This window comes from Pongo pygmaeus, chromosome 11, assembly GCF_028885625.2.
Source record: "Pongo pygmaeus isolate AG05252 chromosome 11, NHGRI_mPonPyg2-v2.0_pri, whole genome shotgun sequence".
In the NCBI taxonomy this organism is placed as follows: Eukaryota; Metazoa; Chordata; class Mammalia; order Primates; family Hominidae; genus Pongo; species Pongo pygmaeus.
In genome coordinates this window covers 61535992-61552790 of record NC_072384.2, presented here as the reverse complement: position 1 = coordinate 61552790, position 16799 = coordinate 61535992, and the positions used below count along the sequence as shown (strand labels likewise).

At 39.0% G+C, this 16799-nt stretch overlaps 1 protein-coding gene across 2 annotated transcripts in view; it reads left to right on the top strand.

The window, feature by feature from the left end:
• DPP4 (dipeptidyl peptidase 4) overlaps window positions 1–16799 on the top strand; it is an 82844-nt gene that overhangs the window by 18957 nt on the left and 47088 nt on the right. Inside the window, exons 3-6 of one of the 2 annotated variants that reach the window (XM_054478194.2) lie at window positions 8481–8579; window positions 8974–9065; window positions 10365–10445; window positions 16711–16763. In XM_054478194.2, the coding sequence (XP_054334169.1) occupies window positions 8481–8579; window positions 8974–9065; window positions 10365–10445; window positions 16711–16763 (325 nt within the window). The remainder of the gene's footprint in view (window positions 1–8480; window positions 8580–8973; window positions 9066–10364; window positions 10446–16710; window positions 16764–16799) is intronic. The other variant, XM_054478195.2, reaches the window with a different exon arrangement.

The following is a 16799-nucleotide window of genomic DNA, read 5'->3' as shown; positions in this document are numbered from 1 at the left end:
GAGCATATAGCAAATGCAAAGTCTCTGAGGCAGGCGTGAGCCTGGTGTGTCTGGCCACTGGGTGGCCAGTGTGGATGGAATGGAAAGGCAAAAGAGGAGGAGGAGGAGGCGTAGGAGGAGGGGGGACTAAACCCCATTAAGATGTTTTATTTTGTTCAAAGTGTTGCTATTCTGGGAAATGTGCATTGTACTATTTCAGGTGGACACCTTGGAAAGTGATTATGTCCCTAACCAAAGTTTGGTCACCTGGCAGTCCCAACATTCTACAACCTCCAGCTAGATGGCAATGCATTTATCATATGCCCCTGGATGTACCACAGTGTTCTTTTTTTTTTTTTTGAGACAGAGTTTCACTTTGTTGCCCAGGCTGAAGTGCAGTGGCACAGTCTCTGCTCACTGCAACCTTTCATGACTCAGCTTCCTGTGTAGCTGGGTTTACAGGTACACCAGGCCAGGATGACTTTTTTTTGTATTTTAGTAGAGATGGGGTTTCACCATGTTGCCCAGGCTGGTCTCGAACTCCTGAGCTCAAGCAATCCACCCATCTCGGCCTCCCAAAGTGCTAGGATTACAGGCATGAGCCACTGCACCCAGCTGTACCACAGTATTCTATTGTTGACAAGGTAAATCTGCTATTGTGATTATATTCTAATGTCCCTTATGTATAGTAATCAGAGAAACATCAGTCTTCAGACATTCTCTAATTCCATTAAGTCCAATGTTTTCCCTTCATACTGAAAACTGCTGACTTCCAATATGGATGCTATGGATGGTGTTAGGCATGTATTAATAGAAGGGAGAAAGTGATATTCATTGGCACTTAGGAAATGATTAGATTGCACTTATCCTAAATATTTTTCTCAATGTAATTGTCTCATGCTTTTTTATTAGGATCATTTTTCATTATGAACATAGTGAAACTTAACTGGCTGTTATTTTATTGCAGTTAAATTCTTAATCTCACTGTTAGGTGCTCCAGAGGAAAGACTGTTTTATATTCTTTTTTGTATTCTGGTTGCCTAGCGTACGCTTGGAACAAAACAATAATGTGTAGTGTAACATATCTACAGGTGCTTCTTAAGTTCTAAGTCCTGAGCTAAGCATATGACATACATTATCTTGTTTAATCATTGAAAATCCCCATGGGCTATTAGTCTCATGTTACAGAGTTTTAAAATGAAACTTTAAAAGGTGTCTTAGTTTGTGCTGCTGTAACAAAATACCACAGACTAGGTAATTTATAAGCAACAGAAACTTATTTTCTCACAAATCTGGAGATGGGAAGTTTAATATCAAGGCATTGGCATTTAGGGTCTGGTGAGGGCCTTCTTGCTACATTCTCACATGGCAGAAGAGTAGAAAGACAAAAAGGCTTAGGCTAGTTCCCTTCAGCCCTTTTATAAGGCACCTAACCGTTCATGAGTGGGGAGCCCTCATGACTTAATCACTTCAAATGGTCCTACCTCTTAATATCACAACAAGGATTTAGTTTCAAGACATGAATTTTGGGGGACACTCAGACCATAGCATTCACCCTTGAATCCCAAACTTCATGTGCTTTTCGTACGTAAAATGCATTCATTCCATCCTAATAGCCCCCCAAATCTTAACTTTTTCTGGCATCAACTCAGAAGGCTAGAGGCCGGAGTCTCATCTAAATTAGTTTTTACCTAAATTAGGTGAAACCCAAGGTAAGTTTCACCCTGAGGCAAATTGCTCTCCAGCTGTGACTCAGTGAAATCAAATAAGTTGTGTGCTTCCAAAATACAGTGGTGGGGTAGGCCTACGATAGATATTTCCATTCCAAATGGGAGAAATAGCAAGAAACGGTTAACAAGTGCCAAATAAATCTAAAGCCCAACAGGGTAAACAACATTACATCTTGAGGTTTAAAAATAATCTTTGACTCCATGTCCCATGTTTCAGATACTCTAGGGTGGGGTTTGGGTTCCCAAGGCCTCAGAGGACCAGTCCCACCGCCCCAATAGGGCTTTGCTGGGCACGGCCCATGGTGCAGCTCTCATGGGTTGAAGTCTTGTGCCTGTGGCTCTCCCAGCTGACCTTGCATGCTGGTGACTCTACAGTTGTGGGGCCTCAAGGGTAGCCTTGCCCAGCAGCTCCATTAAGCATTGCCCTAGTTGGGACTCTGCAGTAGCTTCCGTGGCAGTTCTCTGCATGGGCCGCTAGCCTTTCTGAGGAATCTTTTGAAATCTAGGTGGAGGTAGGCATGCCCCCATGCTTGTGCACTCTATGCTCCTGCAGAATTAGCACCACATGGGTGCTGCCAAGGTTTATAGCTTATACATGCTAGAGTGGCAGCTGAGCCTGCTTGAGTCACATATGTGGCAGCTGAAGAGTGCTGCACCAGAATGCTGAGAGCAGAGACAATGAGGTGCAGGGGAGTCACTGATGAGGTCCCATGGGTTCCCAAGTCTCCTTTTTTGACATAGTTCTTTCCCCTAGGCCAAGCTTGTCCAACCTGTGGCCTACGGGCGGCATGTGGCCGGATGGCTTTGAATGCAGCCCAGCACAAATTTGTAAACTTTCTTAAAACATTATGAGTTATTTTTGCATTTTTTTAAAAGTTATTCAGCTTTCGTTGGTGTATTTTGTGTGTGGCCCAAGACAATTCTTCCCATGTGACCCAGGGAAACCAAAACATTGGACACCCCTGCCCTAGGCCGTGGCACTCTGGGCCTGTGATGGGAGGGACAGCAGCAATAATCTCCAAAATGCCTTCAGAGTCATTGTTCCATTGTCTTGATGAATAGCATCTGGCTTCCTATTCTCCGTACTAATCTCCTTATTAAAGTTAAACATTGCTTGGCCACACCCTGGGTTTTCTCTCTGAACTTGCCTTTTAGTCTTTACAACCTGGGGAGGATCAGGCCAGGCTGAGACTTTTCCAAATCTTCCGTTATGATTATGAATTCTGTCTTTAATTTGTTTCTCTCTTCTCACATTTTCCTATAGGATGTCAGGAGAAACCATTCAGCACCCTGAATATGTTTTTTTCTTCTGCTGGATATCCTTGTTTATCCTCTAACTCTGCCTTCCAGAAGGGCACAGACACAATTCAGCCAAGTGCCACTTTCTGGTATGAATGGCCATTTCTCCAGTTCCAATGAGATCTTTATTTCTGTCTGAGATCTCATCAAAAGGGTCCTTTACTGCCATATTTCTACCAGCATTCTGATCACAATCACTTAGATAATTTCTGAGAAGACCGAGGTTCTATCTACAGCTCTCTTCTTCTTCTGAGCCCTCACCAGAATTGTGTTTAACACTCTGTGGATGTAATCTAGGCTTTTTCTAGCCTGCACTTCAAAACTATTCCAGCATCACCCATTACCCAGTTCCAAGCCACTTCCACATTTTTAGGTATCTGTAACAGCAACACTCCATTTCTCTGGTACCAATTTCTTTCTAGGTCCATTTGTCTTGTTATAACAAAATACCTAAGAATGGGTAACCTTTAAAGAACAGAAATGTATTTCTCACAGTTCTGGAGGCTGAGAAGTGCCAGATTAAAATGCAGGCAGGTCAGTGTCTGATGGCATTGTCTCTCGAGGCAGCATCCCCACATGGTGAAAGGTAGAGGGCCACAAAAGCAGCAGCGAGTTCCCTCCAGCGCCCCCGTCCTCCAATTTTTTTTTTTTTTTTTTTTTTGAGACGGAGTTTCACTCTTGTTGCCCAGGCTGGAGTGCAATGGTGTGATCACAGCTCACCAAAACCTCTGCCTCCTGGGTTCAAGCAATTTTCCTGCGTCAGCCTCCTGAGTAGCTGCGATTACAGACATGTGCCACCACGCCCGGCTAATTTTGTACTGTTAATAGAGACAGGGTTTCTCCATGTTGGTCAGTCTGGTCTCGAACTCCCAACCTCACGTTATCTGCCCACCTCAGCCTCCCAAGTGCTAGGATTACGGGTGTGAGCTGCTGCACCTGGCCTCCCTCCAGCCCTTTTATGAAGCACTAATCACTTCCCAAAAAGGCCCCACCTCTTAACACTACCACAATGGATATTAAGGTTCAACATGAGTTTTGGAGGGGACACCATCTTTCAAATCATAGCAAAGATTCAGTAATTTTCCCAAGGCCCCAAGGCAAGAAATGGACCTGGTTTCAAATCCAGGCTCTCTGACTCAAAGCAACCAGCTGCTCAATCCCTTGAGTGGTGTTGAATCTGTGGAGACGGGTGGCAGCCTGCATGTGCTGCTGGAGAATATAGCCACAGGATGAAGGGACATTCAGTCAGTTTCTTCTTTTACCTCCTTGATTTTTCCTCCACCACCCCTGTATCAAGGCTGTTAATTTGCTAGAGGAAATTTTGGAGTAACACTCGTTTTATTTCTTTATACCCATCATAGATGCAAGCATCAATATGGAATGTTAGCTGATTACCATATGGAACACAGGAACTTTATAACCAGATAACTCTTTTGCCTGTTTTTAACAACTTTCCACAGTTATGTGCCGTAACGAGCACATTTCTTTTTAGATGTATTCCATTAGCCATTTATTTACCAAAACAGTTTATTTTTGTGGAGTGGAAACATTATATGTCAATTTAGTACAGACAAAAAAGTTTAGTATGAATGAATGACAATATTCAAAATATCTTGTAATCGTACAGAAGCAATTGATCAAAGCAAGGATATCCCATGGAACTATACTACTCTCTTATTTGGATTTTATCATTCTGGAATTATTGTTTTTCAGAAATGATTTTGACACTGCAGCAAGGATTCATTAAGATACCTTAACACTTTGATAAGAATTTATTATTAGATTGAGCCATTTTAAATGCCACTATTCTACCTTTTTTAACTAATTAAAATGGTATTTTCATGTGGTTCAAGCTAATAGTTGCTTTAGCTAAAGAAGAAAAGTATAAAATTATAAATCTATATTTTTATTTTTAAATTAAAGATTTGAAACTCGAGTTTCTGTATAAGCTGATGGGTAACATATGATTAAGTGCTTTACTTGGCTGCACAATGCTTTGAACTGATAAGTCAAATGAACATGTCCCAGGCCGAACTAAGAAAACCATGCAAGCAGCCAAAGACCTTCATCTGCTGCCGCAGCAGTGCCCTGTCAGTGAGCAAGTAGACAAGGAAGACGAATCATGAGCATGTCTCATAAGAGTTTGACAAAATAGGTTGTAACTTGGCAGCAAACTATGAACTTGCTAAAGGTCAAAACCTGGAGTTGGCACTCTTGTCTCACAGAACTCGCTTATCTAGATGTTTCAAAACCATCTTCCAATGTGCCCTGCTTATCAAATGGCAAGGCTAAAAACAAGGAACATTTGTGTTGCTCTGCTTGCTCCAATTTAGCCGCTCTTCTCTTGGACTGGCAGCTAATATGCGGAAACTGGGTTGCAGGGTTATTCTAACGCAGCCAAGTGAGCCTCACACAGACCAGGGTAAGCCTGCGGCTTGCAGGGATGTCCTGGGCTCTAGCAAGTGTGGCATCAGAGTTGATATCTGGGAAATGAGCTTACGGATCCAATTCACAGGGAGCCATCATGAGCAGAAGGGAGCCCGAATGTGGTAGAGATGATGGGTTTTCAAAAACTGTGGACTAGGCCTGGTGCAGTGACTCACGGGTGTGAGGATTGTGGATGTCAATAACCATCTATATTTCAAATTACATCTATTTCAAATAACCATCTATATTTCAAATTACACTAATTTAGGGGTTTGTTTTAAGTACATTTTAAACTAATACCTCTTGATAACAGACTATAACTCCTTAATAGTATTTTTCAAATAGTACTCACTTTTTAACTATTTGATGCATTAAAGAGTGGTTGGATGAATACAAGCAATTGAGAGCATTTTGTGAAAAAATCCAGTTACTATTCTCAATATGAGTTTCAAATATTTTCTGTAGCATAAGGCTTTACTTCTTGTTTGAAGGTTGGCAAATTCAAGGACTGATTTACCCGCTTGCTATATTTCTACTAGCAAACACAAATCTCCTACTAACTTTTAGGGATGAAATGCAGGACTAAATTGACCAAAAAAAATAGTTTAGTTTTTTTAAAGCCCTCTAACTTATTAAATGAACAAGATTTAAATAAAATCAATAAAGTAATAAAGTGAAATGTGGCATTTCTATTTCTTGAAACAAAGTTGTTTTAGGCAGATACAAGGCTATTATCAGATAAGATCTGAAGAAATAAAATCTTTTATTAACCTACAACTTGAACCTGTATTTTCTTTATTATCTTTACTTATAATGATGAAAACAGAAAGCTTTATCATTTTTAACTGAGGGAATGGCCCACCTCAGAAGTCTTCTTATCTGTTTTTTTTCTTTCAACTTTTATTTTAAGTTCCAGGGTACATGTGCAGGATGTACAGGTTTGTTATATAGGTAAACATGTTCCATGGTGGTTTGCAACACAGATCAACCCATTGCCTTGGTATTAAGCCCAGAGTCTGTTAACTATTCTTCCTGATGCTCTCTCTCTCCCCACCCCCAATCCCACCCCCAACAGGCCTCAGTGTTGGTTGTTCCTCGCCATGTGTCCATGTGTTCTCATTGTTCACCTCCTACTTATAAGTGAGAACATGTGGCATTTTGTTTTCTGTTCCTGCATTACTTTGCTGAGGATAATGGCTTCCAGCTTCATTCATGTCTCTGCAAAGGACATGATCTTGTTCCTTTTCATGGCTGCATAGTATTCCATGGTGTATGTGTACCACATTTGAAGAAATAAAATCTTAAGAACATTGTTTGAAAGAGCGTTTTCTGTAAGAAAATTACAAGGAAGGCATTTCCTGCAAGAAAATTAACAAGGGACAGGGCTGCTGGCTTCCCAGTCCCCCAAATTGTAAGAACTGCAGTTATAGGAATTTTATAATGGTGGCTGATTATGTGAGTGTATGTTTGTGTGTATGTGGAAAAAGTAGAGGATCTGAGAAAAAATACTTTAAGCTCTTTCATCAGTGGACAGACTCTGGGATTGGAGAAGAGGAATCACGTTGGCTTGATTATGCTTCCAGGATGATATCCTACATTAACCAATAAAAACTCTTTGAGTGTATGCCTACTGTGGAATTGAACTGTGTTAGGTGCTAAAGGTTGATGTAAAAATTAAAACGAACAAACAACAAAGCCTTGTCTTCAAAGACTACATGGCCTAACTGAGGACACCACATGGGTAGGCAGAGCAAAAGAGTTGTCAACTATTTTGTCATTAAATGACAAGAGCGAAATGAGTAGTGTTGGGGCAAAAGTCAGAGGGGGCAGAACTAAAGTCTTCATGAAACAGATGGGAATTCGAGGGTAGTGATTATGACAGCCAGGAAAGCAGGGAAGACACTGCAGAGAAGTGGTTTAGAAAAAGGAGCAGAGGTGGAAAAGCCCAAGAAGATCTTCTGGGTTCAGTGGGCTGGTCATAAGAGTGAATGAGAGGGTCCCTGCAAGGGGAGAGTGACATAAGACACTCTTGTGTCAGTCATAGAGGGCTGTGAGTTTCAGGCTAAGGAGTGTTAATCTTGTTCCTGTAGGCAATGGGGAAATATTGAAAACTTTTGGCGAAGGGATCACCAGAATGAAAGTAGTGGTTTAGAAAAATTATTCTAGTGGTGGTGCAGAGGAGGGAGAGAATTGGGAGAATATAATGTCAGGGATACCCAGAAAAAAAATTTCCAGGAATAATCAAGAGGGTCAATTAGATGGGCATGGTGGAAAAACAGACAGAAGTATCAAAAATGATTTTCAGACTTTGAATTTGGGTCACCAGTAGTAGAATATAGAAACACACAAATTCTGTTAAGTTCAAAGGAAAGTGATGATATTAATGAAGCTCCCTGAATTGGGTGATCAGCATGTCCTAAGGGTCTCTGAGAAGCAGGAGGGCCTGAAACTGGCCCCCAAAGCCTCCGAAAAGGATGATCCAGCTCCAGGCCATCCACTACAGTAGTCATTGAACACCTGGCCACATGTAACTATTGACTTAAAATGTACCTAGTCAAATTGAGATATGCTGTTAAGTATAAACTACACATCAGATTTGAGAGTCAGAATGAAAAAAAGAACATGAAAGTTCTCATAATGTTTAAATATTGGTTACATGGTAAAATGATATTTTGGATGTATTGGGCTAAATAAAATGTGCTACTAAAATTATTTTTACCTTAAAATTTTGTTTCTTATATAGCTACTAGAAAATATACTCACATTATATTTCTATAGGACATTGCTGATCTAGACCTTCAAAGTAAAGCCCACTAGTATAGCATAATACAGCAGAGTGAAACACACACACTCACACACACTTCATAGTTAAATGCATTTTTACTCCATCCATTCACTCTGAAGTCTTTTAAAATGTGTCTTGCATTTTGTGAGTGTATTTCTGAATTTTATGAGCATGGTATATTGTAGAGATCCATTTGTTTATTTTATCCAAAACTTAGGTTATTCCATCTTACTGAACATTTGGCTCTTTCCTTCAACCAGCAGATGATGCTACAGCTGACAGTCGCAAAACTTACACTCTAACTGATTACTTAAAAAATACTTACAGACTGAAGTTATACTCCTTAAGATGGATTTCAGGTAAGAACTTTTTGGGGTAGGGCAGATTTTATGGTTACGTTCATTCCAGTTAATTTGAGATATGGGCTTTTATGGCACAGAGAAGAGGTAATCCTTGTTTTTAAAAATTCTATAGAGAGTTTTTTTTTTCTTTTTCTACTTGAAGTGCAAAGGGAGAAAGAATGAAAGGAACCCAAGTATTTCTTTGACATGTATAATAAAAAAAAATGTGAATTGAAACCTTGACAATAATGATGAAAAAATGAATGAATGTTAGTATAATATCATTCATGTTTTCTCAACTTAGAAATGCCTATTTGGTATTTGTGAACTTAAATTGTATTCTGTAATTTTCAGCTTATGAAGATGTTTAATAACAACTTGAAATTTTGATCTGGTTGTTTTCTCTCTTTAGATCATGAATATCTCTACAAACAAGAAAATAATATCTTGGTATTCAATGCTGAATATGGAAACAGCTCAGTTTTCTTGGAGAACAGTACATTTGTATGTTTAATCACGTAATAAATTCATGCATAGAATTCTGGGGATTTTTTTCATTACCTTTGAAATCACGAGTACTGTCATTTCTCAACCTGTTGGACTCTTTCTGCAGCATATGGCAAAGTGGATCTTTCTCTCCTTCTTGAAATGCTCCCTGCCTTGGCTACTTTTTAGTCTCCTTTGACGATTCCTCTTCCTCTGCCCATATTTTTAAATGTAAGTGCTCCTTGGGGCTCCATCTTCATTTGCCTCCCTTTGCACTTTGCATGCTCTCCTTTGGTGAATTTCATGCAACCCCACAGCATTACTGCCTTCCTCCCTGGCTTGACTCTCGTATACACACAGTTAACACTAACCTTCTCCCAGATTTAAACTTTAATTTCTAGTAGCCTGCTGGTTCCTACATGTGGATTTCAAACTCAAAATCCCAAGCTAAACTGGTTATCTTTCCCCCACTGTCCTAGCACACTGAAAGCATCTTATTCTTTTTTGTGAGTTCCCAGTATTGGTAAAAGTTACTTAATTCTCCAAGTCACTTAAGCTAGAAACCTCAGAATCATCATTGACTCATGTCATCCCCCATAGTTGGCGACAATTCTCCCTCTGCATGTCAGGTATCTCTCAGTTTCCATTTCCACTGGACAGTCCTCGCTCAAACCCTCATTTAATCTTGTGGTAGTGAGGGCTCTAACTTGTGTCCCTATCTGCATTCTGTAGACCAGACCACTGCACTCCCCACATCTAGGCTGATACCAGCCCTCCGCTCTTCCCTCTCATTTCAGCCACTGTGTCACCAGAATATCTTTGTAAAAGATAGATATGATTCTATCACTTCCACATGCAAAAAAACAGGTCAGCTCCACATCTTATATTTAGGTCCCAGCTATTTTTCTAATTTGTTGTCCTCTCACCTTCCACTGTGTCTGACACCAGCGCCCCCCCCCCAAACTATATTCAGGTTACGCATGACCCTTGAAGAGTCTCTAAACATCCACGTCCTTTCCCATGCCTGGCATTTTGCTTATGCTATTCCCACTGTTGAGAAAGTTCTCTTTTCCTCATCCTCACTCTCGCAGGCATCTTTCCTCTTAGGATTAATCCTTCCCCTTCTGGCTTTCTAACATTGATCACCACCCACCTTGCATCACGGTCATTTGTGTGAGTAAATATGCCACCTCTGCTAGATTAGGACTTCCCAAAGCACAAGCCCCATGTCTAGAACAGTACCCCCATGAAGTAAGTGCACAGTGATGGCAATGAAATGGAATTGTTCAATTTTTCTTTGTTCTTCTTGTTTGACAGGATGAGTTTGGACATTCTATCAATGATTATTCAATATCTCCTGATGGGCAGTTTATTCTCTTAGAATACAACTATGTGAAGGTAAAATAAATGCTTTCTTACTGTAACATTTAAATAATCCAAGAGTATGCTATGTTATAACCGATTTCAAGTGTATGGATACTTAAGATTAACATCTAAGTAATGTAATAGGCACTAAAACTCATTAATTCAGAATCAGAGTCATTCTCATTCTTAAAGACAAGTTCAATGTTTTAAAAGAAATTCATGTTTAGTGCTTTCAAATACCAAAAACACAGTTAATATTATATTGTTCCAATATGTACTAATAACATAAGTCAATAAAAATTTGTACTTACACACATATTTAAAAGTAAGTTTACATGTCTGATTTGTACACCTAATGACAGAACCCTTTATTTCCTTTGTCACAGCTTTATGTGTAGTAAGAGCCTCCATAAATATGTGTTTTTAAAAGAGTTAAAGTCAGGCGTGGTGGCATGCACCTACAGTCCCAGCTACTTAGGAGGGAAGGCTGAAGCAGGAGGATCGCTTGAGCCCAGGAGTTGGAAGCTACAGTTTCCTATAGTGTGCCACCGCATTATAGTCTAGAGGACAGAGCGAGACCCTGTCAAAAAAAAAAAAAAAAAAAAGAAAAAAAAAAGAAAGAAAAAAAAGAAAAAGAAAAGAAAGAGTTAAACTTTCCATCCTCCAGAAAAGATTCCGAAAGATGGCCCAGACCATCTCCCAACCTTCGGGCCCCACTGTATACAAACTATTCTAAGGAGGAGAGCCTCACTACAGATCATAAAGATTCCATCAAGAGCACTCAGCTTCCCCCAGTCACCCAGCCCAAATCCACATCCTCACACATTCAGGAAAGGTTACAGCTTAATCATACATCCTCTTCATGTTTAGGATAGATGTGGATCGCCATAACTTTAACTGCAGCTTTTTGGTTACTCATGGGTTTGACAAGTTGTTCAAGTATAGAAAGTTTTGAGACATGTAGTGAAGATTACAAATTTGTAAAGATACCCTGTATTGCAAGCAAAATACAAAGCTGGGGATTCCCACCCCTGACCTTTCTTTTCTAGGATAAATAATATTGAGGACACACCAACACTCACACACCAACACTGCTGTACTCAGGCCAAGCAAACCATTCCCTACTGCATTTACCATCTCAGGATGGTGACTCTCAATCATAATATTTACCCTGGATTTGCTGGGCTGGGCTCACTTTCCTGGACATGTAGACTCTATGTTCTGTTAAACTTAACTGTAAGTGAATTGGAATCTTTACCAACTTTGACACATCTGTTGCCAATTAATGGATTATTGTTTGTTTAATTAAGTGCTTCTTATTTCTATCTATAGAATACATTCGCTTAATTTACTTGAGAAACTTTTAAAACTTCCCGGTGTCCAGGTTCAATCCCCAGATCAGTAAACAGAAGTTTCTGGGTTAATGCCAGAATCAGTATCTTTTTTTCTTTTTTTGAGACAAGGTCTCATTCTGTCACTCAGGCTAGAGTACAGTGGTATGATCATGGCTCACTGCAGCCTCAACATTTTGGGCTTGACTAATCCTCCTACCTCAGCCTCCTGAGTAGCTGAGACTACAGGTGTGCACCACCATGCCCTGCTAATTTTCAATTTTTTCTTAGAGATAGGGTCTCACTATGTTCCCCAGGCTGGTCTCAAACTCCTGTCCTCAAACGATTCTCCCACCTCAGTTTTCCCAAGTGCTAGGATTACAGGCATGAGCCACTGTGCCTGATGAGCATCAGTATATTTTAAACTGTCATAGGTGATTGTAATGGCAACCAGGGCTGAGAACCCCTGAATAACAGTTGTCCATGTTAAAGACTTACATATGAAGATAAGGTAGAAACAGAAAAGTAATACCAGCTCACCTTACTATATAGCCAGGTTCAACAGAAGCCATTTGATGTGCACTAATGCATGTATTCCCCTGGTGTCCCTTAGTTGGCCAGCCATGGTTGGAGATTTGTATTTGTTGTGTCACTGGAGTTTACCCGTGTATTTAACTGCTTTTGCTTTTTTCACTCTGTCCCCTTCCCCCTGCCATCTATGCTTCAGACAGTATCGAAAGTACTACTTTTAAATTCTAAATTAGTTTATGCCACACCTATGCCACCTACAGTGGCTTCCCATCACACTCAAAATAAAACATCAGCTCTAACCCTGGCATCCTGAGGCCTGTGTGATTGAACACAGTCTGCCCAGCTGAACACATCTCCTACCCGCTTCTCCTGCACTCGGCATGCTTGGCCAGAGCTTCTCGCCTCACCTGCACCTTAGGATCACTTGAGGAGCTTTTGAAAAGACACAGATATCTGTGGCCTACCCTAAAGCAACTAACTCAGCATAGCTGTGGGCCTCCCGGAGATTCCATGATGCTGAGTTGAGAACCTTTAAGTGCACAGCTCTTTCTTTTTCTCAAGCATCACCCTCATTCCCATCTAAAGGCAAAATCGCTTGCTATTGCTTCCTCATGGAAGCTTCTCCATCATCATATGCTTCTCTCTCTTTATTAATTCAGGTCCAGATTTGTTGGGTCACTTTGTCAAACATTGCCCCCTGCCTTGCTCTTCCACCCACACCCCACAAATCAGTCTCTGTCACGTTAACCCATTTTAGTTTCATCACAACATTTTGTGATATTTTGTCATCGATTTCTTTGTTTATTTTTTGCCTGCCTTATTTGGTGCCAGTTTCCCTGTGATTTATTCACTGCCACACCTCTGTGCCCAGGACAGGGCCACATAGCAGATGCTGAACATCATTGTGAAATGAATACATGTTTTATTGCCAAGTGCTAAATTATAAAGCTATTGAAAGTAAGGATCTATATCTTCTACTATTTTTCTTTCTTTTTTTCTTTTTTACTTTCAAGAGAGTCCAATAGAATTTTCTGTACAGCATATATGTTTTGACTAAGTGACTCTTATGAAATGTATCTAGAAAAAAGAAAAGTCTAATTTGATTACATTTCCTTGGAGGTCTACCTTTTAGTGTTTTTTAGATCTTACTACATGACTTCTCCATGATTGAGTTAATGCTATCACTTCCAAGTTGTGGCTACAATTAAATAAATGAGGAAGTGAGTGAGTGAGTGGATAAGTACCCCCACAGTCTGGTATGAATGTTCTCCTAGCATCTCTGCTCATTGCCTAGTGCTCTGGAAATACAGATAATAGTTGTGTCATTGATTCTGTGTCGACAATGTTCCAGAACCCTGCTAAGTGCTTCCCATGCATTCTCATGCATCTGAGATTGTTGCTGGCATTATCCTCATTTGTCTAAAAACAAAATGGAAGCTTAGAAAGAAACTTGCTTCACATTACACAGTGAAACCCTGAATCCAGGTTAGAAGACTCCAAAGCTTGTGCTCTTAAATGTGATCTTTCCTATCTTTGCATTCAGCTTCTCTTTGCTATGATGCTCTTTTACTCTTTCCCAGTCACCCTCTGTCACTAACCTCAGCCAAAGAATCATCTTTTCCATAATCCTCTCTGCCTCTCCAAGGCCTAATTTATGATTCCTGCCTCTCCCACCCACCTCCATTATATCTCTTGGCACATCCTATTGTGATTATTTTATTGTCGTTTACTATTTCATATCCTCCATTCCACTATAAGCTGCTCCAGGGGAGAGACTCTGTGTTATCCAGTAATGTCTGATAGATGATAGCTGCCAGTGTTTATAAACTAAATAGAATAATGAATCTGTTTCAAAAGATGAAGTGAACATACCAAACATCATGGGTTTTCTTTTACAACCCGTGGTGGTTTGTCATGCTCAGTGATCTCAGTCTATCTTAATATTTTTAGCTGGTACCACACCTTTTGGCTTTAGTGAATATTTTGCTTGAGGTTGCCCAGAAACAAGCATGGGGTGTGTCAAAATAATCCAGGATTCAGGAAAGGAATGTATGACTCCCGAAAAGTAGAACTTAATAAATATTTGTTGACATGAGAGCATAGAAGGGAGAGAAGTGATAAATAGTTAAGGTTAGGAACTCTGACTTTGTATCTCAGCTCTGCTATTATATAGCTCGGTGTCCTTGGGATACCTATTTCATCCGTCTCATCCTCACTGGTACAATTTGAATTTTACTGTAATTTGGTGTATTTCTTGAACACTCACTATGTGGCTTGCACTAGAATACACTCCAGGCATCCAAAGATAAATAAGATACAATTTCTTACCTCTAGGAGTATGGTAGAGAAGGCAGACATATAGACAAGTAACTTATTTGAAAATATCTTTAATTTTTATATGCATCTGTATTCAGACATAATTTTTCATAAATGAAAATATGTGATCATATACATTTTTATCTTCGGTCTTATTTTTTCCCTTTTTTACTTGGCTCTCTAAAGTCTAATATGTATCTCTCCATATTTTTATATTTTTCTTCTTGTTCATATAACTCTATGAATATATATAGGGATGTTTTTAGTTATTGCTTGGTCTATAAAAATAAAATCCTATAGTTTTTTGTAAATTGCATTTCTCTCTCAATGATACCATGTGAAACTCCTTCCAAGTCATCTGGTTAGCTCTGATTATTTTTTTTTTAATTAATATCACTTTATTTTTCAGAACAGCTTTAGATTTATAGAAAATAAGCAGAGAGTTCCCATATACTCCCTTATCCTCCCTCCCCCACTTTCACCTATTATTAATGTCTTGCATGTGTGGTCCATTTGTTATAACAAATGAGCCAATATTAATATATCATTATTAATTTAAGTCCATAGTTTACATTAGGCTTGACTCTTTGTGGGTTTTGGCAAATATATGGCATGTATCTACCATTATGGTGGATTCTGACAAATCTATGGCTCTTGACAAAAGTATAATGACATGTTTCACCATTATAGTATTATACAGATGACTTTGTGCTAAAAATCCCTGTGTTTCTCCTATTCATCCCTTCCTTCCCCCAGTCTCCAAGCAACCACCAATCTCTTTACTCTCTCCATAGTTTTACCTTTTCCAGAAACTCATATTGTTGGAATCATACAATATGTAACCTTACCACATTGGCTTATTTCACTTAGCAATATGTGTTTGAGATTCCTCCATGTCTTTTTGTGGCTTAATAGCTCATTCTTCTTATCACTAAATAAAATTCCATTGTATGGATCTCTACTACAGTTTGTTTATCCACTCACCTGTTGAATGACATCTTAGTTGCCTCCCAGTTTTGGCAGTTATGAATAAAGCTGCTATAAACATTTGTGTGTAGATTTTTGTGTGGGCATAAATTCTCAACTCATTTGAATAAATAACAAGAAGTTTGCTGGTAAAGTTATTTTGCCTTGGAGTTTTCTCTATGTAAAATTTCTTATATCTGGATTCAATTTGTTTATTAGATATAAGATTATTCAGAGTTTTTCCCACTTTTGAGAAATTATTTTTCAAGAAATTTTTTGCTTTTCTCTAATTTTTAAGATGTATTGGCAAAAAAATGTTTATAATAGCCTCTTATGATCTTTTAACATCTGTGGAGTCTGTTGTGATATCCCATTTTTCGTTTCTGATACCAGTCATTTGTGCTGTTTTACTCCTAAGTTTTACTACGTTTGCAATTTTACTAGTCTTTTCAATGACTTGAGTTTTGGCTTTGTTGATTTTTTCTATTATGTGTTTTCTACTTTATCAATGCTTTTACCTTTATTATTTCATTTCTTCTAATTACTTTGGATTTAGTTTGACTTCCTTTTTAAAAAAATTTTTATTTCCCTATGCTTCTGCAGTCACTGAAAATTTGACTTTCATCTCTAGCTTTTTGAGATGGTTGTTAAAATATTGATGATATATGTTATTTTAATTTTAATATACCTTGCCAGGGGGCTTTCAAAATCTTTATAACACTTTACCTTTCATCATCAGTGTATGAAGTTAAACATTTCTTCACATCACCATCAGCAATAGCATCATATATCTTTTAAATCTTTTGCCAATAAGATGGTGAAAAGTGAAAATTTACATTTTTCTAAGTAGGCAATCTTAGCATACTATGGTGAGTGTTAGGGATAATGTTTGTACAAAATGACATTTTTGGTGCACTGTGGTCCTGGAGGAGGTGGTGCCAGAGCTAGGTTGTAGATGAACTCCAGAGGAGTTTGTATAAGATGATCTCTAGGATACTTCTGAACCCCAAAATTCTCGGAGGAAATTATAAGATATGATAACATGTGAGAATTATACAATCATATATTACCAAACCTATCATCTTGGTCTCCTATAGTGAGTGGCCAAATTATCAAGTATCACAGAAGCCTGAAATGTCTGTTTTCTTTCATAGCAATGGAGGCATTCCTACACAGCTTCATATGACATTTATGATTTAAATAAAAGGTCAGTGACTTCCCAATAAAATCTATTAGGCTTTCC